The sequence below is a fragment of the Myotis myotis genome, unplaced genomic scaffold, assembly GCF_014108235.1.
Source record: "Myotis myotis isolate mMyoMyo1 unplaced genomic scaffold, mMyoMyo1.p scaffold_m19_p_16, whole genome shotgun sequence".
NCBI classification, from domain to species: domain Eukaryota; kingdom Metazoa; phylum Chordata; class Mammalia; order Chiroptera; family Vespertilionidae; genus Myotis; species Myotis myotis.
The window spans coordinates 37825914-37853229 of NW_023416320.1; the positions used below are offsets into that span (position 1 = coordinate 37825914).

Sequence of the window (27316 nt, forward strand, 5' to 3'; positions counted from 1 at the left end):
GTTCCACACAAAGGGCTTATGGCCAAAGGCAGAGCCTCACTTATGGCTCAGCTCATATCAGAAGATTTAGCTCTTTACAAATTTGTATAGGAGCGAGTGAAAATGTCCCATACCCTCAACTGCAAATTAAGGGCCATACGTGAGTGTTTGTAATATGCCAAATTGTAGTGGACAGGTTTATAATAAAAAATATCATATTTTTAATTGTGTCATATAATGTAAAACAACGTATGAAGAGGAAATATTAAAGGCTGACTATATAAAAAATAACCCAGAACCTTAAAAATAATAAAGACAACTCAGCATATATCAAATATAAATGTAGAGTCAGGACTACTCTTAAGAATAAACCTTTGATTTACGCTGAGGGATTTCTCAGTCTTCGATGGGTTTGCTCAGACTTTTGCAAACATCATTTGTCACCGGCAAGAGTGTTCTTTGTAACTCCTGTCGCCTTTCTTTTAGATCTATTATTCCTGCTGAGCGTACCTACGTAGAAGAATCTTTCATCGTGACACCAACTCTACTCTTGCTGTGAGTAATCACAGTCTCATAAAAATCATTCTTTTTATCGCAAACTTGCCGCCAGAAGCAAGGAGAAGTACCCAGACCAGGAACTCTTTTATCCTAGTCTGCAATGCTTTCCCTTTAACCCTCCTTTGAAGAAAACCAAATAATGTACTAACTTGGAAAAAATGAATCACGTACTAATTTATTCACAAAGTGTTTAACTACAAGTTTCAACTTACACGGAATATTTCTGTTTTGATCACATATAAAACAATGAACTAATGCTATAATATGACTATGTTGTATTTTAAGAAAGTTTTTTTTTTTTCCCGGAGCAATTTTTCACTCTAAAATTAAATGTTTGCAACAAATAAAGAGGTTCCAGTTCATGACCATTCCATGCCTATTGATTCATCTTTATTTAACTGCAAACTCTATGTCAATACAATTTTTAAAGAAATATTTGAATGTATTTGGCTTTAGGTTTTAAGTGACTTTTATACATGGGGGAAGGAGTGAAATTTGAAAGTTTGGAAGAGATAACTTTATCAATTTTAGTTAACTTATAGCATACAGCCAGATGATTTTATAATAATAAATACTCAATTTTGTATGAAAGAACGTGTAGCTCAGAATAACATCCTTAGTTGGGAAGTTAATAAAAGCCCTCCCAGCCGATTTCCTCTGCCACATAATCATTATTGACTCCGGAGAGAAAAGTATGCAGGACCGGACATTGGCCCTTAAAAAAAAAAGGTCCCCCTTGAGCTGCAGGAAGGTTCCATCATCACCTCCCTCACTGTCAGCCCTCTGGGGAGAGGGGGCCTCCGCGGGGCACTTCCTTACTGAAAAAGTTCCCTCTCTTCCCAGCATCAGTGGGTCTGAAATTCCAGCCCCTGAAGTCATTCCTTTTGAATCGTCTTTTATAAGACAAAGACTTCAGGTAACGGACATTAGTTAAGCCCCTTAACTTTGGTGTGAACTGTCCTATCTGATAAGTTTCCCCCAGCACAGGGAGCTCTGGGGTACCCCAAACCCTGGGGTGTCAACAAGGAATGAGGAGGAGGAGGTGCCTGAAAGGAAAACTAAGAAAAACTTTTGTCCACACTCATATTCTCATTCCCTAGAAAACAACCTCTTTTCCCATGATGTCATTTTTAAAGCAACAAATAGGGGCCGTGCATTATTAAAAGATAATATAGATGAGCCCTGGCCAATGTGACTCGGTTGGAGCATCATCCCTGGCACTGAGGGGTCATGGGTTCAATTCCTGTTCGTTTTGGTAATTTATATTATTATTCAGGAAAATGCTATATTATATACCACCAATATGGCGTTAATAGTATATATGCTATATATTAACTGTGGAAAGACCTCCAGAAAACATATAGGACATGCATTCTGTATTCTTTCATTCATTTGTCATGTGTTCAACTAATGAAAGGCCACCTACTCACACGCCAGGCACCCAGCACACAAAAATAAATGAGGGCAGATATTTCCAACGAGGCTTCATAAATGTGGGGAAGAGCTGGAGAGAGAGGGGACAGGGGAGCATCATAAATTTCTCTCGGGAAGGAACAGAATCTCTTACAAATGAAATGGAAATGGAACGCATCACATCTCTAGTCCTTGTTTCCACGCATCCTGTGCATCACCTCATTCAGACACGTTTCTCTCAAAGTGGGTTTTGCTCCACCAGGAAATACAATTTCCAATGTCTGGAGTACAAGCTTCTTAGGGGCCGGTGATACATATCACTTCTGTTTCCATCTCTGCCTTTGAACCCGAAGGTATTCCATAGATGCCTTAGAAAATTACATCGCAAAGACTATTTTCCAATGCCATTGGGCTTTGGGCTTGCCTCTCCAGTGCCATGACTGTCTGTCTATCTCGCACACCCACTGCCAATTGCATGACCCTGCTAGGCCGGTCTCAGTCAGCCTGGCCTCCACTCCCTCTTTCATAAGGTGATAGTTTATCTACTGCTAGCTGGATGCCTCTCTCTCCTCTCTCTCCTGTCAAAGAATGTCCCCTGTTACCCTTCTATTGCTTTCTTTTTTTAGTCCCTGATGTACGCCTGTCACCCACTGTCTGAATGACAGTAGCAACAACTATTGAGAGCCTGCTGTGTCAGGCACGGTGCCAGGTGTATTACATGTTACTTCCAATCCTCCCTAAAACTCCACGTTTGCTCTATGAAAACATAGAGATAACTTCTGTGGATCCCATCACGTAGTAAACTCTGTGAAGGAAGAGAGAACTTCTCGTGTCTTTTTCTCCCTCTTTATTTTCTAAATAGGATTCTATTTCTTCCTATTTATTTTCTATGTGGGCCGAGCACATAGACGATACTGAATGAAGTCTTCCAGACAGTCTGATAGCCAGGATTTAGTCATGAAAGACTCGGTGACCCAATCAGACATTAACTGATAATGTTACTGCATTATGTCACTGAAGTGTTAACTACTTCTAGTTTTATAAAAGTACATTTATTTTGTCTGATTATAAAATGAAACATACTCCTGTAAAAAATGCACGCAGAACAGAAAAATACATAAAGAAATAAACTTCCATTGCCTCCCTCAGCAGTAACCACTGTTCACATTCTTCCGCCGTCTTTCCTGTCCTCCTATTAGCTCATTATCCAAAGTCTCTCACTTTCTTCACAGAGCTGGCATGCTAGTAGGAGATACCACAGGCAGGTAAAAGCCAGATACGTGTTTTGTAGCTACTTCCCCCTCCATTCAATAGGTAATAAACATCTTTTTATATCACTTAATCATCTATAATATCTTAAAAAAAAAATCTTCACCCGAAAACATGCTTTCATTGATTTGAGAGACAGAGGAAGGAAGAGGGGGAGAGAGAGAGAAACATCAATCAGTCGCCTCCTATATGAATCCCCACAGGGGATAGAACCCACAATCAGGTTATGTGCCCTGATCAGGAATTAAACCCATGACCCTTCAGTGCATGGGATGATGCTCCAACCAACTGAGCCACACTGGCCAGGGCTCTTCTATATTCTCTTTTAAATTGCCATATACTATTCCATTTTATGCATGTTTCAAATTTCTTTTGACCAAGCAGTGGCTGACAGTTTCCAAGTTTCCTTGGATGATGAACTTCAGTGGAGCAACAACGATCCATCCTCCTCCAACTCCATCGGCAGCACCTAAAAGAACGCCGGGCGCACAGCCCCGTCGCTGCTTCATGAGTGTTCTGGTGAATGACCCCTGGGATGCACGTGTGTGGACGTGTCTGTGACATTCTTTACCTCCTTCGGCTACGTTAAATTTTCCTTAACTGATTTTTTAATCACTTAGATCGTTGAGCCTTGTTCATTTCATACGATCTGCTTAGAACTCTCTCCTCTACAGCCCGGCCCACAAGCCCTGCTAACGGCTGTCAGTCTCCCGATGGCCGTCTCCGGGTCGCCCGCATCTCTTGGAGGACTCCTACGTATGCTGGGCTCATGCCATTCCAAGCTCGAGAACAGGATCATTGTTTTGCTTACTATCATTTTTACAAAATTCCTCTGTTTCTGATCTCAATTTTTAAAAGTTCTCTTGGATTATGGAAAATCCCTTGTCAATTTCCATAGGGTCATGACCAGTTATGAGGAGTGACTGAATAGCTTCGTGATTGTAAGTAAAATGAATTATTCATTTTTGCCACTTAGAATTTAAATAATTTCCCGTCTCTTTTAAAGTAAATGTTAGAATGACTACTTTAAAAAGAAAAAATATCCTTATTTCACTACACCTCTACAAACTCTTGTCACACACATGCTGATAAACACCATGCTTCAATTGTGAATTTTCCAAGCTACTCCTTTTTCTGCTTGGCAGTAACATCTTAGCTACAAGCCTAGTAGGACTGCATGCATATGTGTTTAAAACAAACAATTCCCACCAATCGAAGCAGATGACATCTCAGACATAAGAGCTCCGTTTAACTTTCGGACAAAATGCGGATACTGGAAGGTAATTCTCAGGCAATTATTTCTGAAGAGGCAAGCGAATGTACAAAGTCATGTCCACCAAAACCAGCATCCTCTTCCCCTGCCCGGCCCTCCACCTCCTGACGAAGGAGCAGCCCGTGGTCAGCAGCAAGGACCCAGGCCCGAGAGCGTTTCCTTAGCACAGTGATGGCAAACCTTTTGAGCTCGGCGTGTCAGCATTTTGAAAAACCCTAACTTAATTTTGGTGCTGTGTCACATATAGAAATTTTTTGATATTTGCAACCATAGTAAAACAAAGATTTATATTTTTGATATTTATTTTATATATTTAAATGCCATTTAACAAAGAAAAATCAACCAAAAAAATGAGTTCGCGTGTCACCTCTGACACGCGTGTCTTAGGTTCGCCATCACTGCCTTAGCAGGTCCCTTAGCACGCGGACCGGAGCTTCGCCCAGATAGAGGCTCCATTGTGGCCGCGGAAACGGAGCGTCTCCAGGGGCTGCAACCTAAACACTTCGCGGGAAGTTGAAGCTACAGGCTTTCTCTTGCACGGGGCACTTTAAAAGAAGAATTCCTTTCTCGACTAAGCAAACTCCCTCGGAAGGTAATCTGGCTGGACAAAGTAGCGACTCTCCCAGATCCAAGACGAGCCAGCACCTGTCAAAATCAAGACTGAACAAAAGGTCTGTCATCTGCGACACCCGAAGGTCAGTTTCACAGGATTTTAAAATAAACGGACAGCCACCCAGCCAGCTCTGGGGACGCTGCAGGCGCATTTCCATTCGAGGCTGCGAGGGGAAGGCGCTCCTGCTCAGTGAGGCTCACCAAGGGGCCGGCGCTGGGCCGGGCTCCCACCCCCGTCCCTCCTCCGTGTCCTCAGTGTCCCCGTGCGTCCCTGAGGCTGGTTAGCGGTGGCGGTGAGAAGGCCACGCATCATCAGAGCGAGGACTGACCTCGGCTCGCCCATCCCTGAAGCCTTCACTCTCTGCTGAGACCACACCACCTCCTGCTGCTTCACCCCCAGAATCAAGAGACCGGCAAAACTGGACGGCCGTTCCCGCGCAGGCTCACGATCCGTTTGCCAGAATGACCCCCTTCGCTCTACGTGAGTCACGGACTTTTCCCAATCTGGAAATTTCAATACATATTTTTGTGTTCCCAAAGGAAAATTTCACAAAGGGACTCCTGCTCTGAGCTCACTTTTCTTTTTCATTCAATACATTCTTCCCGGGAATCTTAACTAATTTCACGTTCAATTCTTCAAGTTCAATTCTCTTTCCTGAGCTTCAGGCCTGCACGCACAAAGCACGCTGGAGTCTACCTATAGGTCCAACATGGAGTTCAGATTCTACATCTCAAAACCCAATTTAGCACCTTCCTTCCAAAGCCAGCCAGTTTTCCTGTTTGTTTTTTTCATGGTTACCTTATTGCTCAAGCCAGGAACTCAGACTCTCGCTTCCCTCTCCCCTGCGTGGAGTGCATTTCCCAGTCCTTCAGAGGACTTTCTCAATGGCTTTCACATCTGGCCCTGCACTCTGTCCCCACAAACCAACCCCGTGATCTCTCACCCAGATTATCGTCACCTCTGACGTCATGACGCAGCTCATCTCCATCCTGGAGGGGTGACCCTGCCTTCAGTGTGAAATCTGACTTCTTCAGCCGAAGGGCAAAGCCGTCCCTGGCCTGGCTCCTCTCCCTTCCCCATCTCACCACCGCTCCACGTGGCCTCTGCGCTGACAGCTGCTCAAACTCTGTTCCGGAATGTCACGGGCTCCGGTGCCACTTCCCTGCGAAGCCATCGGGTGAGCCACCTGCCTTTAGACCCACTGCCGTCCTGTGGGTCCCCATCACGGGGCTGGCGCACTGCGACGCAACTGTCCTGCCTCTCTGTCTCCATCGGGCGCCCGGGCTCCTGGAGGGCCGCGGATATATTTCGCCTCCTCCACGCCCAGCACAGAGTCCCGAATGGAGCGCACACGCACACTGACAGCACGGGAGCTCCTCTCCTGTAATGCGGGGGCTGCGGGGATGCCATTTCTGTCTGTTCAAGGGCAGGGATTTATAGTCACACATCTGTCTGCCCACTGTCCACCTGCCGGCCTATCTGTTTACCTACCTACCTATCTCCCAACTTCTTCAAAAGTGAACTTAGGCTGCTTGAGTAGCTGCTGTTGGTTAGACACAGAGGGCAACAAAGCTTTGAAAGACCCCATCAGCGCAAATGCCGGTGGTGGGCTCTGCTGTGTTACATCAGCGTGTGACATCACCAAGTGCCACTGCGTCCTCTCCGTGGCTCAGGAGGACCAGCTGGTGTGTGAGCAGCTAGAGAAGTTCGGTGTCAGGGCGGTGACATCTGGGATAGGAAGCCCTTGTTCCCACCTGAGCTTGACTGTGACCTAAACCGGTGGCTTTGGGCAGAAACCACTTCCCTTCAAGGCCCCCATGTGCGACCTGGAGACGATAAGGCTGGGCGCACAGTGCCGGCAGGGACTCACAGCCCATGCTTTTTGTTGTTGTCAATCCTCACCGAGGATATTGTTCCATTGAGTTTTAGAGAGGTGGGGGGGGGGGGGGGAGGGAGAGAAACATCAACGTGAGAGAGACACATAGATTGGTTGCAGGCACCCTAACCAGGCCTGGGGATCCAGCCTGCAACCCAGGTATGTGGCCTTGACTGGCATCGAACCCACAGGACCCTTCAGTACTGGGGCCGCCGCTCTATCCTCTGAGCCAAACCAGCTAGGGCAAAGCTGGTGTTTTTGCCTGACCTGAGAATTGCTTCCCTGAAGCCTGATGCCTTCCTGCCGCCTGAGCCGGCCGCCTGGCTGCACTCAGGGCGGGGCTCTGCTCCTCACCACACACGCACCAGCAAGATCCACGGGGCCTCCTTCAAAACACGAGGCCAGGATGGCACAAGGAGAGAAAGCTCGGCACAACCTGAGAAACACGTGTCTTTCTGACTTGAAGCCAACACCCTCATCTTCCAGCAAAGGACAATATCGAGGAGAGATGGGAGCCAGATACGGGAGCTCTGAACTGTCCGCAGTGAGCCTCCCCTCGAGAAACTGGGAGGGGCGGAGGCGAGAGTGAGGAAAGAGCGAGAGGCCCCGGGTATGCCTGGGACCCTCTGCACTGAGACTGAACCCGGCTGACTTAGTTGTGTTTTCTGCTGGGATTTCTGTTGGAAGGCTACAGGGTGATTTGGGCAGCAAAGCCCTTATTGTCTCCTACCCTTCATCCTCTGCCCCCCTCCCCCCCCACACACACACATATGCATCGCCTGCCCTATTATCACCATCTCACACCAGAGTGGGGACATTTGCTATAGTGAATGAACCCTCACTGACACATCATCGTCACCCAAAGTCCGTGGTCTCCACGAGGGTTCACTCTTGCCGCCCTACACTCTCTGGGTACCACAGCATCATAGAGTAGTTTCCCTTCCCCAAAAGTCCTCTGTGCTACTCATCCTATGCATCCCTCCCTCCCCATCACCCCTGGCAACCACTGACCTTTTTACTGTGTCCATAGCTTTACCTTTTCCAGAACGTCATATAGTTGGAATCATACAGTATGTATTTTCAGAGAATCTGCCATAAATTTCAACACTAAGGCTATGCTGAAGTGTTCAGTCTATTTTTGAACTTGAACTGTGAATATTTTCCGTATATTTAATAAATTGTCTTAAACTTTTTTCAATAAAGATGTACTTAATATGTTTCATTATTAATTTATTTGTGGATCTTTAAACTATTTCTATATTTTAATGTTAAAAATCACCTTTTGGAAGATACAGTGTGGGCCTGAGTGGACTTCAAGAAAGTTTTGAACTTAGAATCTGCCACTGGGTAGCCATGTGACCTTAGGCAAGTTCTTGTTTTAACCACCCTAAGCTTCACTTGGCTCCTCCATAAAATGGAGATAATAATGGTGCTTTTATCATAGAAATATCAGGGGATTAAGTGGAATGATGTATGTAGAGCACTTAGGACAAGTGTTCAGTGAATGCTTATTACTCTTGTATAAATTGTCTACAACTCTCTTTTCTAGAACATAAGCTAAAAGTGGAATTACTTAGTAAAAGGATCAGACATTAAGGTACTGAATACATATTATCAAACTGCTTTTCTGAAATCTTGTGTCAATCCATATCCTTATCAGCGGTGTACACAGTGTTCATCTGACTGCATTGTAGACCATATTACTGATTTTAAATCTTTCCAATGTGATGTCCAAGAGGCGGACTATACTTACTCTTTGACATTTCAATTACTAGAAGTGAAATCCAACACTTTTCATTTCTTTATGCTGACAATTTGAATGCTTTTCCCTTGTGATTTGTTCATATCCTTTCTCATGTCTGCTACTTATATGAGTTGCTACTCATCTTTTTTAATTTTGTTTTTATTTTGTAGTTACTGCTATTTAAAATTATAATTTAATTAAAAGTTTACATGTATGGCTATAACAAAAGAAGACTCTTAATTTTTAAATTTAATTATATAATCTTTAACTTTTCTGAAGCCTATTATATATTCTAAGGCTATTGTAATAGGCTCCTTTTTAGCTTAGAAACTAAATATTTTTAGTTTCCTGTATATGTCAAATCTCCAAAAAATAATATTTTAAATAATTTTATTCATTGTAGTTTATTCCATAATGCACTGTCCCAAACTCCTAGGACAAAGCTGAGTAATGGAGCCAGCAGAGGGCTTCCTTATTTTGTTTCCATTTCTATGATAATCTGCCTCTGTTATTTTATTGTTAAGAACAATGTTGGCTGTTAGCATTAGGTAGATATCTTTTATTACGTTAAAAAGCTATATACTTTGACTTAACTTTCTGATGAACATCAGAATTAAGAAAGTCTTTGAATACATTTTCATATTTCTATTTTTTACTTCAGATAAAGATGACAGAATCTTGTGAAAAATGAAGAAGAAATAAGAAGAATGCCTAAAATTATCCAGTAGTAATAACAATGGATGAAATATGGGAGTTGTTTCTTTTTGGCTATCAGTTACAATATAGTTAAATTCAATACACACTCATTGAGTTTAAAACACATGGGTTGCTTAAAAAACTCATTTTGCCCCTGAACTGAGGATGTTGATAGTATTTATGTTAACTAAAAACATGGACAAGGCCAAGCAACCTACCCTAAAACGTAGGGAGACAAAGTCAACTCTTGCCTTCAGTGGGGAAGGAAAGAGCAGTCGCTATTGTATTCTCAGATAACAGACAAGAACTCAACCTAACAAACACACATTTCATGGTATAAGGAAGGATTCTGGGTGCTATGGAGGATGATACGAGGATTAAAACAAATGTGTGATTCTTTATGTTTGCTAAATGGATCAGGAGAAAGTAAATATGTATACAAAGCCTGTGGACAGAGCTGAGCATGCTGAGGGCATATACGTGTGTGTGTGTGTGTGTGTGTGTGTATGTTTGGTATGGAATCACTGATCTGCCCCACGCTTCCATGTAAGTGGTGCTGTGTGCAGAGGGAAGGAGAGCACAGAGCAGGCTCCTCCTCAAGTGTCTTCTTTGCAAGCACGGAACCCTTTCCCTGGTAGCGGGATCCGAGCCCCAGTGCCCACACAGGCCGGAGCCTGGGCACCAGAGGTTCTTCCTGTTCATTTCTAGAGGCTAATGCGCTTTCTAGGTGAAGTATATGTTTTTCAAGTCAAAACATCAGCTTCTGAATTAGTTTTAAACGTTGACACTTTTGGAAGCAGGCGCATCTGGTCACTATCTCCCGAACGCTTCCCCTGCAATGGACACTACTGGGCACGGGCATGGCTGACAGTAGAGAGAGATTCTTTTCCCAGCTGAAAACTGACTTACAAACAAGACCTATGAAATCAATTGAGATGATAACATACATTTTACAGTAATCAGATATTACTGCAAATTTGAAGACTGAATTAAACCAAGGGGAAACTAATTGCTCTGCTTTGTTAAAGGCAATCCTTACGGCGCTCTCCTTTCAGGTGTGGCATGACTTTGAGACTGTCCACGGAGCCTTTTTTTGGCCTTTGACTCATCAAACCCAGGCTCAGAGAGACCAGAACCTTCTGTCCCAGACCTTTTCTTAACAGAAAAGATAAACACAAAAGGCTACAAGAGCAGGTGCTCAAAAACGGGGCCTGGGACAGGAGTCTACATATCGAAGGCCCGAGAAAGGGTGAGAGTCTTCACCTTCTAATCCGGACACCAAAGAATCCTCTAACTAACCAATGCACAACCCACAACCCAGAACCCACAACACCAACGCGCGAGGAGAGTGCAGGAGGGAGTTCCCACACGGCTTCACATGGACTGGGGACTGTGCTCATGACAGCCTCACAGGTCCCTGTCTCACTGAGGACAAGAGGAGGGCACCTGCTACTTCCCAACCTGAGGGAGTGGTAGGGCTGGCAACCCCAACGCCTATGAAATGGGGTCAATTACCATCAGGCGGAAAGAGAAAACTCAACATCAGCTTACGCCTTATTTTTATTTAGACTTATATCCATCTTGATGAAATATTTTCCTTTAATTGTGGAAAAACCTAGCAGGAGAACTGACCAACGCAAGCTAAACTGAAATGTTATTGTATACAGAAGGCCTGTCCTCACTCTGCAGATTGCCTTCCCATAAAAATCCAACAGAAAGAACTCTTTCTCCATTCAGTCAGAAAGAGTCATACGTTACTAACGAAGCTGAAAAAACCCTCCAGTTCCAGACTGTCATTCATAAAAAATGATTTCCATCTAAGCATCATCGTGTTGCACACAGAGACCTTTTGGTAAGATGATATGCTAGTCAGACTTAGAAACAGGAAAGCCAGAAGTACACCAAGTCTACGCCCTTCTATGATGGGGAACTACTATTTCCTTTGATAATTATGTCCCCCTGTCACTCATGTTCCTTACCTTGTCAAACATATTTATTAGTACCCCAAGTCCAAAATTTCCCCTTCGTATCTTTTCCCTGGAGTGGCAACAAAATTAAAGTGTGATTGCTTTTATGAATAACTGTCACTGACAAGATGACCAATGACTTTTACAATGAAAACAACTGACTTTATTTCATAAAGTACAATTAAGATGTTTGTAAAATCATATCCCAAATTTCCTAAAGACTATCCTAATAACCATTTTAAGTGCATGGCCTTTCCTTGATAATACAAGGTCGGGTACTGAAAGGCCCTCACATCGTGTATTTCGTTGTTCAGAACCTCTCATAAGCCAAAGCTGTGAACAAACCATACTACACAGAGGGAATAACTGAGATACATTAAGATAGTAAAAGAAAATGAGGCCAAATGTCAACAATAAATTCAGACATCACACTTGAAGCTAACAGATAGTTAACCTCCTTGAAGTTACTTGTACTCTCGATCTTAAAAAGCTAAAAATGTGTAATTTAAATATTCCTCTCCTCTACCATAGCATTGCTAACTGGAGTGTGAAATCAAGCATTACCACATCGTTTCTGCCTGATGAGATAATTTTGGTTTTCTTAGGAGGATTATGCCAATGCACTTATTTTTGCCAGAAAATAATTTTACTTTTTATTTCGCAAGAAACTAATATTTGCAATGACCAATTCCAGTTGTGTTGACTTGCAAAACCATACGATGAAAGATTGAAATAAGTATAAGAACCAATTTATTTTTATAGAATATTGCTCAAGTTTAGAGCAAGAAAACAATTTCTAAAGACAGAGGCTGGCCCTAACCGGTTTGGCTCAGTGGATAGAGCGTTGGCCTGCAGACTGAAGGGTCCCAGGTTCAATTCCGGTCAAGGGCATGTACCTTGGTTGCGGGCACATCCCCAGTATGGGGTGTGCAGGAGGCAGCTGATCGATGTTTTTCTCTCAATAGATGTTTCTAACTCTCTATCTCTCTCCCTTCCTCTCTGTAAGAAATCAATAAAATATATATTTTTTTAAAAAGACAGAGGCTAAATGTATATTTTATACTCTCGCTGATACCTTTATAGTTTTCTCAAGTAAAATGACTTAAAATCAACTTCTGTAAAGTTAGAAGCTTAAATAATTTTTCCATTATTGTTTTCATATTTGGTTGAATCATATCTTCCTTCTCTTTTCTCCTTTACTTCTCATAAAAAAAAAACCAGTCCTCATGCCAAGAAAAGAATCTGATATTTGAATAACTGTGTAGACCCCCTAGTTATTTTTTTTAAATTGGGTTTATGGAAAAACTATATTCTTTCCATCCCTAACGCAGAACTTTTAATATATACATTTATTTTAGACACTCTTTATATGCAGTTTAGTATGAATAATGTCAATAAACAATAATCAAGCTATATTAAATCAAAACTAAGTTTGTAAGTTTATATTATACCAAGTTTGCCCAACTTCTCACTTTTCACCACATAGTTTTGGCACGGTATAGACAAGTGATGGCATTTTTTAAAGAAGGTAGAGTTCAAAAACAATAGCAAATTACTGCTAATTTCTTCTTGATGGGTGCTATTAACACCTATTAACATCAATAAGAGGAACAAGGTTGTTTCCAGCACAAAATATCAGTCTAGTCTATATCATTTAGAAACAAATGAAAACTTTGGAAAGGAATTTGAACATACCAGTAAAATATAAGATTTTTGTGTGCTGTTCTTTGATGAAGTGAATCACAACCATAAATCAGAAACAGCTTTTGAAAATAAGTATGACTATCAAGCTTTTCTAAAGGCAATTCTAAACTTGTCACTCACGCAAACATTTCCACCTTAGAAAGTACTAATGCCTTACATGCCATTTCCTTAAGGAAAGCGGACACTTTCAAAGGCAAGAACCTTTTGTCTTTTACCCTAAGCATAAAAAGAAATATTTCAGTAAGGAATGGAAGAAAATGAAGCGCATTTAAATAATCTCTTTGTGCTGGAAGTTGCCAATTCGTCTGTGAGCAGTTTCACTGCAGATGAAAAGAAATCAAAATACAGGGCAGATGTTGAACAAACCGCATTTTCGTTCTGTCACACACCGGCATTTTTCAAATGATTTTGGCTCATCTATTAAATAAGGTGCATTTTGCTTGATTTTGAAAAGGGAAACATCAGGAAATATTTAAAGGCCAATTGCTGCCAATTAACTTCGATCAGTAAAAGTTCTACTTGAATCTTTCAGATTCTTCTCCTGTCTGAAATAACACACATTTATAAAATCTAGCAAAACAACAACTTGATGACTAATGGCTGTTAGCAGCTCTACCACAAGCTCGCTTAACAGCAGGATTTAAATAAACAACTGTCTCTATTAAGAAGGGAGTGCAATGTAGTTATAGTCACGTTGTCTGAGAATGGAGATATGAAAAACAATATTCTTTATTCTTAAGAATGCTGCTCATCAAGACCATCACGTTTGTCACTGCCCATAACGCCTTCAATGAGCCATCTGACACGTTTCCCCCCAGATGATGATGGACAAATAAAATCATCAGCAGTTTCACATGAGAAATCCTGGTGCCCCAACAGCAGAGATCCGACTGAAATGTCATGCAAACGACAGGGCCAGTGAAAAAGGAAAGCACCCAACGAAAGACAGTGAGAGCCTGACATGAACCGCATATGCAAGTATCACAAGTTCTGTTGGGTTCTAAAGGCAATTCATCTCAACGGTGATGACGTAACCGAGAAATCTGTAGTTTCTGCTAATCAACACAACTTAATATTTAAGATCTTTGACCTCAAATTTTCATCCTTATCAATGGTTATACGGCAATCTAATTTTGAAACACAACAGTCCAAGTAAAGCATAACAAATACCATGAAGGCAAAATGCATTACTATATACTTGGCAATTACTTTGCCTCATTATCCCAATTATATATTCAAAAATAATATCCCCTTATTGTAAGACCAATCATCCATTTTCAGGCATATAACATGAAGCTTATATAAAATAACTGAACTTACTTCTAAGTCATTAAAAAATAGATGTGTGTCTGCCAAGTTGAAAATCATTTCTTCCATTCGCAGTCCAAGGGAAACTGAAGTAGGCGGATCCTAAAAGAAGAAATTTTACAGGTCAAGAAAATGTATTCTTCAGGTGACATGAACTATATTGTCACATTAAGAGGGAGTGAGTGTAGGGAAAGGCCCAAAGTGATCGTTGGGCGGCTTGGGCTCCAGTTGCCTTTGGTGTGCATGATTTCTTCTATATGCAAACTTCAATGATTTATTTTATTTAAAAAGTTCCCCTAATTTTGTTGGTACTTTGCATAAGGAAGAAATAACTTGCTGCTTAAAATATTAAAAAATATATAAAATCTAGGGTTACTTAGACATGCTATAAAGTAGAGGAAATTCAGCTTCGCACTTAGGTTTCAGGAGCAAGAAAGTCAGTGAATCAAGAAGACATTGCTTACGTTACACCACAATCCATTAAACATGTCTAAAAGCATTACCACAAATATTAGAAAATAGGTACAATATACATTCACTTCTGAAGGGCAGTAATTTTTTATTGATTCAGACTGCCTGCCAATTTTGAGTATACTTAAAAGTAGGAAGTGATGGCCACTCTGACCACCTGGCACCATGCCAGCTCCGGGAACATATTTAACATTCATGTGACACTATCCAGTCATCAAACATCCAGTACAATACACAGAGAGATCCAGTGACTTCTACTCAATGCCTCACACAACCCATACCCTGAAGACATTTACTGGCACTGAGGCAAACTCAGGGGAATATGGAGATATTTTCAGATTTTATGGTGTTGCTGTATTCCTAATGTAACATGCTGAGGAAGCAAGATGGGTCATGATGAATATCCTGCACAATCATGAAGAAGGAAAAATAATTTCTGTCGAGAAAATATTCAAGGATGTAATGTGCGTGTTTGAAAATTTTATTGACATTCTAATAACAATACCAACTTTCACAGGTCCGGCACTGTCACATTTTCCCAAAGAACAATAATTTCTGATATACTGTTTTATTATTACAGCAAACTTTTCGGAGAAAGTCGGAATCTACCTCACCATCATTGATCAGGGAAATTGGAACTAGAGAAAGCATGCCTTCACATAGGGCACACATCTTTCTGGTGCACTCTGTCTACCACGAGTCCTTGAGTCTTATGTTACAGTCAGGGACACAAAACCCAGAGAAAATAAGATTCTTGTTTTCTAATACTGTCCGACATAAACCTTGTATGTTTTCTCTATTGTCTTCCTTCCAAAGCTCAAGACGTGCCTGGCTTACACTCTACTGTCCATGTATCCACAGTCTATCATCCCGAGGATTTACCCCAAGTGCCACTCATGGGCTTTGGGAAGTCGCAGGAAGTGACAGGGAGGAGCCCCTGGCCCTGAGCTCACTTGCCCTCTCCTAGAGCCTCAGTTTGCTCATCTAATAAGTCAGATGGCTAGATGCAAACACACTGTTCTCAGAGAATAAATGGAATAATTTTTTTCTTATAATAAAAAAAAATTCTCGTCTCTTAATTTGGCACAATCATACCTGCTTGTACACCTGGGGAGAGCGGGCCTGTGATGGGGCGAAAGGGTCAGAGACTCCTTGAATGCCTGCCAGGGGCCAATCAACTGTGGCAAGGGAGGCGGAGTCAACCCTGCCAACCCCGCCCACCCACAGCACTAGCCCCGCCCACTCCTTGCCAGCTCCACTCAGAGTCTAAACAGAAATCCCAGAGGAGGGCTTGGCACCTCTGGTCTCAATTCCTCTCCTGCGCTAGGCCTCCTCTGCCTGCTGACTGACTGAAAGAAGGCAGAGAACACAGAATCGCCAAAGGTCGGGGCTTAGGTTGGCACGGGGTTTCACAAACACCCCGGCGTTTATAAGAGGGCAGAGAGGAAAGACACACCAAGGCCACTGAGTGTGCAAGAGCTGTGCGGCAGGGACCGCAAACCCTTCCCTCAACTCCCCTGTGCGAGGACTCACACTCCTTAGCCCTCTCCAACTGTCCCTGTGTACCACCACCGAACACCTCTGACATTGCATTGGTTGAGAAGAATTAAGAACAGTTGACAAATAAGTAAAGGCAAACTCGCGCTGCCCGCTGCTTTCATGGGGAATGGCTCACTTGCTTCCATTCGCAGTATGGGCAAGCATGCTGGAAAGGCACATACTCAAACATGCCCCGGAGCAGAGTTACCCGTGGGGGCGGTTCAAACAGCTGTTTCTAAAGCAAAACACCTGAGGGAGGTGTTTACTCCCTCTTGTTCAGGCCAATAAAAGTGCGCTGAGTTGTCGCATAACCAGGCCCATGAATCTTTTTATGTGGCGCCCAGAAGAGTTTCACTGCCAATTCCGGAATTTATGTGCCATGGTATTGTTACTTTTGCAGGAGCATTATTCCTCCTTGATATGGTTGCTTATTTATGCCGCCATCAAAAGAACTACTGCATTGTTTGCTAATATATGGCATATTTAACTTTTCTTCATAAATTAGAGTAATGGCTTGCCAGTCGGAATACTAATAAATTTTAAAGGCTTGTTCAGTCTCATGGTCAAATACGACACAGATGTTGGCCTTATTTACCTCTGAATGTTTTTCTCTTTTGTTACGAGCTTTCATGCCTTCACAGTGTCTATCCCTGCCACTCCACCGTGTTGTGAACCGTCTACTACACCAAGAGAACAGCTTTCAGATTTAAGTGGAATGAGAGAATTTTAGAATAGGAAGGAGCAGTGTTTATCAAATATTTTTCAAACCACGATCCACAATAAAAAAAATATATTTTACACCATGTTCTAGAAATACCGCCCACTCGCCCCCCCCATCTCTCTCTCTCTCTCCTCTCTCTCTCTCTCTCTCTCTCTCTCTCTCTCTCTCTCACGCACACACACACACACACACGCACACACACACACACACACGCACACACACACACACACGCACACACACACGCACACACACGCGCGCGCGCGCACACACACGCACACACACACGCGCGCGCACACACACACACACACACACACGCACACACACACACACACACACACACACACACACACATACACACCACACAGCTGAAATAATGTAAGTTTGGCAAAAGGAGCCTCTGCTCACCGCATGGGGGGTACTCTGATATTCCCCATTTCATAGCCCACTGACGTGTCACAATCTACAGTTTGGGAAGCTGGGGGGGGGGGACACCCACTTCTGACTGGAGAGATGGGAAACCTGGCGGCGGTGTGATTTGCTTGTGGTGACAGAGCTGGCAGGGCGCGGAGCCGTCTCACGCTTGGTGTTTTCCCTAAGAGCAAATGAGCAGAAGAGCGGGCAGATAGCCGTGTCCGCAGATTTGCTTACACGTTCTGGCATCGGAGTTCTTCTCACATCGAGGTTCGCTTTTATTTTCCTGTTATCATAGTCTTCTAATACTTTCCTGAGGTGTCAGATATGTCTGACACAAACCAAATGCGACAAAAGCTCACGCTGAGCAGTCAGTAAGTTAGTCATGGCTTGATGGCTTATTTGGGCATATTTAGAAGAAGAAGAAAAACACATTTTTTTTTTAAGACCAAAACTGAGATGGTCCAATCACCACATCTCTGGCTTAGTCTTACTTTTCTTGTGCTTTTTGCAAGAATAAATTCCAGGGCTGCAGTTATGAAATGGTTGCTTTTAAAACACCATGTTTTGTTCGATCACTTTTGAAAAATTATAGAACTTTGCTTCCACATCAAACAAACATCTCTTTTTAAGTAAACTTTTCTGCCAAATCTTTCCATTCTTTTCTGAACTTGACCCCTCTGTGGCAGTGGCCAGTGCTGTCTTATCTTGACATTTCTCCTTCCCTGGTGCCTGTCACATCATCAATCTTTTCTGAACATCTTCCTGTAATCGACTGTCCATCACCTGTTCTTAAAGGATCCTGGTCCCATTCCTCACTTACTCACAGGCCCTGCGGACCCCACCCTCTTCATGCCTCAACCACTGCCCCTCTCCCCTCTATTTAATCAGGTCTCAAGTGCAGGCTCACACACCGATGACCTGTTGGTGGTTTCTACTTGGATGTCCTGCAGAGCACCTGGTACTCAATGTGCTAGAAATTGGAGTCATTTCCCCTGGAACCCACTGTGTTCCTTCTTCAGGAGAACAGCACCCGATCAGCCCCAAACCTTGGCATCTTCTAAACAGCCTCTCTTTCCCCCACATCAAGTCAGTCTCAACACCCTGCCCCTTGGACCTGGAATCCACACCCTCCTTGTAGTCACCGCCCCGTTAATTTCCCAGCCATGCGTCTGTTTGGGAGATATCTTCAACCGGCTCCCTCAGGGGCTCTCAGCCCAGGTGTCACCATGTCCGTCCCATTCTCCCATCTCTTTTAGGAAACATCCAAACACATCAGCAAGTACGGGGGCCCACAGATGTCTGGCTCTTGTTTACCTCCCCAACACGTGACCTAGTTATAGTTTAATCATAACATCTTTTCTTCAGAAGATGACTAGGCAGAGGCCTAATGGGAAAGCGAGGTGGCTCTGATGGCAGTTCCCACCGAAGACCTTAAAGAAAACTGGGGCAAGCATCTCCCCTGGCTCCCCACATTAATACACCGAGGGCTCTGACCCAGCCGAGCCGATGTACTCACCTCCTGCATCCCTGTGCCCACAGCGCTCCTCCCACCGCCCCTGCCTCAGCTCAGTCTCCTCCCTGACTCCTCCTACCTGCTCATCAGTGCTGGGTACCACAGCTGTATGTGTACTTGTCTAAGGAGGGCAGAGACTTATCCCTACATACTTCTCTCCTTAGGACCTAACACAATGCCAGGCACAAGGGCTTTCCCAGTTTGGTAGAAGAACGAACAAATGAAAAGCAGTAAATAGAGAATATAGGGTATCCCTCCAAAATGTGTACACACACTTTGAATAATTATAAAGGCAGTGTTTATCAAAATACATTTCCTTTTCAAAATTGAGCTATCAGCTGTTAAAGTATGTATGTATATATTTTTTGGGACACTCGGTATTTCAAATAACTCTAATGAAGAAGAAAAAAATATAAAATTTGATCTGTCGTTAGTTGCTATTGTTCAGTGTTGGGAAAAATAAATTCCTAGATACCTAGATTAGGATACAAAAACAGACATTTGAACCCTAAAATCATTTCAGCTACATAGTATAGTATTAAATATGTTCATCAGTGACGCCTGATTCATTTGTACCTGGTTAAAGAGCAGCCCACTTTTAGAATAGCTGCTCACAAAACCTCCTTATCTACTTAATGAAGTGGGTAATATTAGCATAAGATCAGCAGCCAATTTATTTTTAAATGCAATAAGTGGCAAGCATTACGTTTTGCAAAATGTATTCTTATGTGCTCTGCAATTCAGTTCCCTAGTAAAACTTGGATAGTGCAGTGGAGAGGCTTGGAAAGGGAAAAAGCAATCAATTGCTTTACCATTCTTCTTATTTAATAAAGAAACAGTGCAAATCAGTGCAAATTTACTATAGCTCTTTGTAACGGAGACTTTCTTTAACCAAAACAAAACAAATATCATCCAACACAACACACACACACACACACACACACACACACACACACACATCACACACACAGGAATGAAATTAACCCTGCTCCTAAATTATTTTAATACTGTAATGAATTGCAAATGTCTTCTTAAAGTCATGAAAATGAAGGAAAGGAACTAGTCACAATGCTAGGCTACCATAGCTGTTGTGGGTTAAACCAAAGAGAATTATTTCTATTGAACAGAAAGCAACAGTAGGTAGAAAACTTAAATAACAATGGAATCTGCCCAGGGGAGACTCAGGCCTAAAACAATCGTTTTGCTTTCATCCCCTGTCAACTGACCTTTAATTACCCCTGGCCTCCAGGTCTTCTTCTCTTGTTCCTAGAACACAGAACTGCCCACAGAGACTAAAGTTATCATCATCCCACCTGACATGACCAGCATGACGCGGGACCTATTGTTATTCCTTTCCTGTTCTTTTTTCCCCAGCCTGATCACTGCTATTATACTAGATCTTCATGTTATGAGAGGTTTAAAAAAGAAATAAGGAATTCTAGACAAAGTCAGTGCGCAGCAATGCTGACCTGAAATTCAGTCTTTAGAGAGATTTATGTCCATCAGTGTTGCTGTCACATGTTGAAAATCTATAATCTGATTTGATGTGGAGAAAAGAAAAGGGTGTCTATAAATACATATGAACTAGGATATGGCCTCTTATTGCCCTGTTTTGTTTCATAGATGAGCTGAGGTATTTGATAAATGTTAAGAGTCATTTTAAAAATATTCTTAGTAACCACAATCCATAGCGATTCAGAAATGTGATTTTACCAAGACTCAGCCACCCGGTGAAGACACTATTGCTCCTGCAGGCGGTCCCATTTGCTTCGACATCTAGTAATTGCCTGAGGATGACAAGGAGTGACACTGTGCAGGGAGTCTACGACGAAGCCATCCCGCTCATCTGCACACGGAATGAGCTATAACACTAGTGCTGACACAGGCATCGTTAGCAGGGGCACTTTTGCTACTCAACACAGATATTGAAAAAGTTTCTTCCAAAATAATTGTGCTCAGGACCTGAGGGAAAGAGTTCTTGCATGCACACAGGTCAGAAAAACACCCCAAATGCACATTCTTATAATGATCATGCCACCGGCTTTGCTTAGATAAATCACACTGCACCTAGAAACTTCTGTGCATCAAAGGACCCAATTAGCAACCTATGGAGTAGGAAAAAATATTTACAGCTCAGATATCAGGTAAGAGGTTAATATCCAGGAAGAATAAAGAACGACAACGCAACAGTAACAATAAAAAACTACTTTAAAAACGGGCAAAGGACTTGAATGGATATTTCCCCAAAGATGACACATAAATGGTCAACAAGCACATGAAAAGATGCTCAATATCACTAACCATTAGGGAAATGCAAATCAAAATCACAATGAGATTCCACCTGACACCCATTAGGACGACTATAAAAAACAGACAGACGGAAAGCACGGTGTTGATGAGGCTGTGGAGACACGGGAACCCTTGCGCACTGTAAATGGTGCTATGGAAAAGAGTCTAGCCATTCTTTAATAAATTACTTTCATAAATTAGGCACAAGTCTACTTCTGGGCATATACCCCAAATAATTGAAAGGAGGGTCTCAAAGAGATATATGTACATCCATGTTCATAGCAGCCTTCTTCAAAATGGTATAGGCAACCCGAGTGTCCACTGACAGAGGAATAAGCAAATGTGGTACACCCATACAATGGCGTATTAGTCAGCCATGGAGAGGAAGGAAATTCTGACACAGGATTCTACAACACGAAGGAAGCTTGAGGAGATTATGCTAAGTGAAATATTCCATTAACATAGAGACCAACACTGTCTGATTTTACTTAGGTGAGGCACTTAAAGCCAGGAAAATCATTAAGACAGAAAGTAGAGCAGGTTGTTGCCAGGTGTTGCGGGAGGAGAGCCTGAGGAATTGTTTCCTGGCTACAGACCTTCAGTTCTGCACAATGAAAAGAGTTCTGGGGATTGAACAACAATGTGAATGTACTTAATGTTCCTGAGTCGTACACTTAAAAATTGCTAAGAATTATACACATTTTATCATAATTTAAAATAAAAATGAAAAAACAATTGGAGAAATGTAATTGTTGATTAAACATTTAATGATATTAGGAAATAACTATTAATTTTTCTAAATTGCTAAAGTACTGGTTATCACCTATTTCTATTCTAAAAAACTCTTTCAATGGAGTCTTAAAAACATAATTAAATATATACAAATAATATCTGGGATTTGCTTTGAAAAATAATCCTAGGGGAGGGCAGAGCTGTGGTAAGGATACAGACACAAAACGAGGACCTCGGACTTAGTAACTGCTAAAGCTGGGAGAGGCTACACTGTGCTTCGTTACACTCTCCCATCTACTTGTGTTTAAGAAGTTTCTATAGTTGAAATTTAAAAACTATATAAAACTATATGAAAATATTTGCCAAGACAAGACTGGTTGTCTTTGGTGGGTGTAATTATGGATTAAAAATATTTCTTTTGAAAGTGTGAAACACACCCAAATCTAAAATGCCAAAAGGTTTTTAAACGTTAAAATCATAAGAGCCAAGCAAAGCTCCCCAGGATGTCACCGTTTATCAAAAAGAAGGTCTCGGGACTCGCTTGGCAATCTTACTCAGACTTAGGCGAGGCGTAGAATACACACAAGAACATATATCAAACACTGCTTTCCCTGTGTGAACGCCACTGATTTTTATCCTATGGGATGTTCTTATACTAGAAAATCAGAGGAATGCCCACATTTACAACAGGACCCACATCGCATACGTTTTGGAACGGCAGTGTCATGGGCAAAGGAGAACTCCCGGTGTCATGTAAGTGCAGCACCCCAGGGAGAGGCACCTCGCTTAGGGCCGCCGGCATTTCTGTTTTGGTTGTACAGCTCTGTGGATCTTGGTTTTCCTTGATGCACAGTGCTAGTGTGACCAACTGACATCCTATTATGGGCCACTTCTTACTAGTTCAATGATTGCAGCTACTAGAATACTTGTCATGAATAATACAGGGAGACTGGTTGCCTGAATTCCTTTAGGCATCAGAGTCTGTGGTTTCACTCTTTGTGGATTTGAAGTGGCATTTAGTTCAGAATAGTTTTGCCCCATGAAGGACTGCTGTGGAAGATTCATTCATTCCCTACCAGCAGCCTCCTTTGTTCATTTATAAACTCCCTGAAGGGAAGAATTATGGCAAGGCACCTCTGACACTACTATGTATGTGTTCAATCCCATATAATAAAAGGGTAATATGCAAATTGTCCCCTCAACCAGGAGTTTGACCAGGGGGTGGGGCCAGCCCACCAATCGCCCAGGGCCCCTCCCCCTAACTGGCCCCTCCCCCGATCAGCCCCTCTACCCTGATTGGGGGCAGGGCTGGCAGCCCAACCTCTCGTGTCCCCTCCCCCCCAGCTGGCCCCATCGACCCAATGGGCTGGCCAGACCCCACCCATGCATGAATTCGTGCACCGGGCCTCTAGTAAATTATAAAAGACTGGCTTTTCTGAAAAACTTGTTAGTCTCAGGCCAGGAAACAAAGGGTGATTCGGCAGGAGAGGGGTGGGTAGCCAGATGTGCAGTGGGTACTGTGGCCCATATAACACCAAAGGCTTTGTGTGTGTAACTTCAAATTGTCAGTACAGTTTTCTGAATTACCTCATGGATGGTTTCAGTGATCATTACTTCATCTAAATTACTATAGACCATAAGGCTAAGCTATTGGGCACCATCTACTGCTTGTATTTTGACAAATTCTTTTGATGGAGTCTTCAATTTGGGCAAAACATGGAGACCACATGGTATTAGCATGGGATCTCACCCAAGGGGACACCATGGTGAATGCCTCCAGGTCCCTGGTGAGGAGGGGCAGTGATCAGGATGAAGTTCATGCTGCTCAGATTTTATGTCGAGAGATATTATAGTTATAACTGCATTGCTGATTCCTGTATTTGTACATGATCTTGATCTTAACTATCTTTTAAGTAAGCACTGCAAAAACTCAGTCCCACTTCTCACTTCCGACCTTCAAATGGCAATTTCATCTATTTTAAATGCCACTCCCAGAATTGAGGCTGATTCAAAAATAATTTTCAGAACCTGTTTTCATTTAATTTCTCAAAAATTCTACTTTGGGTCCAGAGTGTCCATGGTCCTTTGAGCCTCAAACTAGATAGAAAGTTTAAGGAAAACCTGTTTATCTTTTCTTGGGTTTTTAGAATAGGATCCAGAATATTCTTCTGAGTATAAAAATAAAATGCCTTCTCCTTTCTCTAAAAATCTTAAAGCTAACAATTCATCTAACCATAAAAATATTTCCCCCTTTTATGTAACCTTTAAATGATACACCCTGCGATTTTTAGCTTTGACTTAACTATGCCACAAATGCCAAATATCACATTAGATTGTGTAGTCCAAAAAGGACTCTAAGTCATTTCAGTTTTACTAAAAGAACAACTAAAAATAGCACCAATGCTAATAAGAAAGCGATATCTCTTTATTGTTTAGATGAACCCGTAAAGCATTAAAAGAAAAAAATTGTATCTATTTTTAATGACGCTCTGGTTCTTATCCACACACCCTGGAACATTTTGCCCCCATTTTCTCTTTCTTTTACCATCTTATTTTTCTAAACTAAAAAGCAAAGAAATATTGAACAATTAAACCAAACACACAAGGCCACATAAATTTGTCCAATTTAAATTATTTCAGTTGAGACCTTTAAGAAATAGTTTAATGCTCAAGTCACTGTTCTAGTTTTAGATAGCTTTAGCATTCTCAATCAGCAGTTGGGCTCTACAAAGTACCTACAGTGCTGGGGGCCCCCAAAATTAATTTTGCTTTTAAATGTATCTATTACTATTTTCAATTTGTAAGTATATTTCACATGCCTGATAACTGTCTCCTGCATCCCTAGTGAGTCTGCATCCTCTTACATCTATGAGGTCCACTCTATACAAATGCCTAGCAATTGCTCTTCTACTTTGGATCAAAAAGTAGATCTATCATGTTTAAAAATTGCTGTTTAAAGAATTCACCTCAGGCTAGAAAGAGTAACTGGAAGATGGTTCAACTATTTCAGAAAATGTGACTAGTAATGCAGGTACTTACACTGTGAATGTATGGAATGAAAGAGAAGGTTTCTAAATGTTCCCACACTGTCCTATGAGGGCAGCTAAGCCTCCTCTGACCAGCAGTGACTCGGAGGCGAGAAGGCCCAGTGCGGGGTGAGTGACACTGACACTGTGAGTTGGCTCATGAGGGTTTGTTAGTCACGTGGAGATCTTGTAAAGTGTGCTCAACTCAACAAGAAATCTTTGGGCAGAATCAATCAAATGAAAGAAAAAAGTACCCATTTTGGACCCTGTAATCAATTTCTTGTTTAGAATGCTAACATTACAGCCACAAATGGGGCCTGAATGTCATTGAAAATGATTACTCCCCATTCCAGATCTTTTGTTTTGGGGGAAAAGAAGCTGAAAAGCAAAAAGGGGCACAGTGTACAGGAGTGGCTTATTTTCAAAGCCCAGCGCCGGCTGCTCACAAGGAAAGGATTAACGGTAAGATTGAAAAGTAGCTCCCTCATCTGAGAGAAGAAAATATATGCTAAAACATTATTTCTTTTCAAAAAGATCACTAGAAGTGTTATGTAAGTGATGCATACAACCTATGAGACCCCAAGGGTCCACGGCTTACCTTCCACCTGTCTAAAGCTGTCAATACCACCAACAAGATATTAACTGTTTGTAACTTTATAAGGATCTCTCATGGGACAACTGGCATGAAATGCCAAGTTTTAGGAGTTGGGCGTAGTTCTGATGACAATTAAGAAATAATCTGGATTACTGTGAGAGTCTGTATTCACATGAAATGTAAGTCACAGTTCAACTACTGGCTGAATGATTTTAAACACACACACACACACACACACACACACACACACACACACACACACACTCCAAACTTGTGGTGGAGCTAACCAGGTCTTTTTTTTACTGATTAGATATGTGACACTCGCCTATAAAATTGTCTCTTTACTTAAAGAGACTCCCTCTTTCAACATCAGGAAAATAATAGCCAAGTAGAGAACAAGAGAAAGGACCTAACCATTCCAGAGATTAGTTTTCATTGTGGCAAAAACCCACTGAAGCCCAAACAGGGACCACTGCCAAGAAGGGGTACAAAGAGGGAGGAAGAAGAAGAAAGCCAGAGTAGGCCTGGCCAAGTTGGCCTCCACACATAGGGGCCCCCACAGTGCCAACGAGAAGGCTAAATCCAATCACAGAGCCATCTAGATTTCATTTGTAACCATTCTCCTATCTCTCTCTCCTCCCTCAGGTTACAGCCCTTGCCTTAGGTCTTTATTATTTCCTACCAGGGGCAATGCAATAATCTCCCTTGCTATCAGATTAATCTTCCCACGTGTGCACGTCTAGCATGTCACTCCACTGCTTTACTATTGCTCACGGCATCCCCACGACTGCGGCACAAAGCCCTGGCACTGGGTGCTCCCTGAGGGCCACGGGCCAATCGGAAGTCTAGATCATATTCCCTGTGTGGTCAGTTAACAGATGTGCTTCCTTGGGCCAACTATTTCATTTTTCTGAGCCACAGTTTCCTCACTGGAAAAAAAGAACAAGGAAAAGAAAAAGACTAATTGGATAATTAATGGAAGATAGCAGTGTAAACTGTAAACGCTGAACACAGACACAGTGTTTTTATTACCATGTCAGCACATTTTCTGCTGCCCATCTTCTGTGAGTCCGATTCTCTAAATATCCTTTAAACATATGCAGCCCTTTGGGCTCTCATTTCCCTACGGGGCCTGTGCTTGGCTCCAACCTCTCCCTCTCCTGCTCCCTGGAAAACACAACAGTCACTATTGCCACTGCTTCCTCTGATCCCCAAAATAAGCAGTCACAGCTCTTCCTTATGGAATGCCTAGGAGTATTTTCTCGGGGCTCCCCACTGTGCTCCCAGCAGCCCTGTGATCATCTCCCCCTTCCAGATGGGAAGATTAAGACAGAACAAGTGAGACTCTGAGATGCTTGGTGCTTCTTCAGAGGCCCCAGAGCAAGGGAGCCCCAAGGCTGGCCAGTGCAGGCCGCACAGGAGGCTGGGGGGCTGTGATGGCCTGTGTTCATTCACTGCATTCCCGTTTACATGTACGCATGAGAGAGACCAGACTTTCTTCAATAAGGGAGCAGGAACATATGTATCAGTTATATACGGCGGGTCCTCGAATAACATCGTTTCCTTATAACATTGATGAGGAAAAAAATTGATTCCTGGCCAGGGCCACTGCCTGT

General features: G+C 42.4%; 1 protein-coding gene across 9 annotated transcripts in view; it reads right to left on the bottom strand.

Annotated features, from left to right (window-relative positions):
- The window catches only part of EYA1 (EYA transcriptional coactivator and phosphatase 1), a 211890-nt gene that overhangs the window by 36914 nt on the left and 147660 nt on the right, over nucleotides 1-27316 (bottom strand). For all 9 annotated transcript variants that reach the window (XM_036338508.1, XM_036338516.1, XM_036338515.1 and 6 more), the window contains one exon: nucleotides 14413-14502. In XM_036338508.1, the coding sequence (XP_036194401.1) occupies nucleotides 14413-14502 (90 nt within the window). The remainder of the gene's footprint in view (nucleotides 1-14412; nucleotides 14503-27316) is intronic.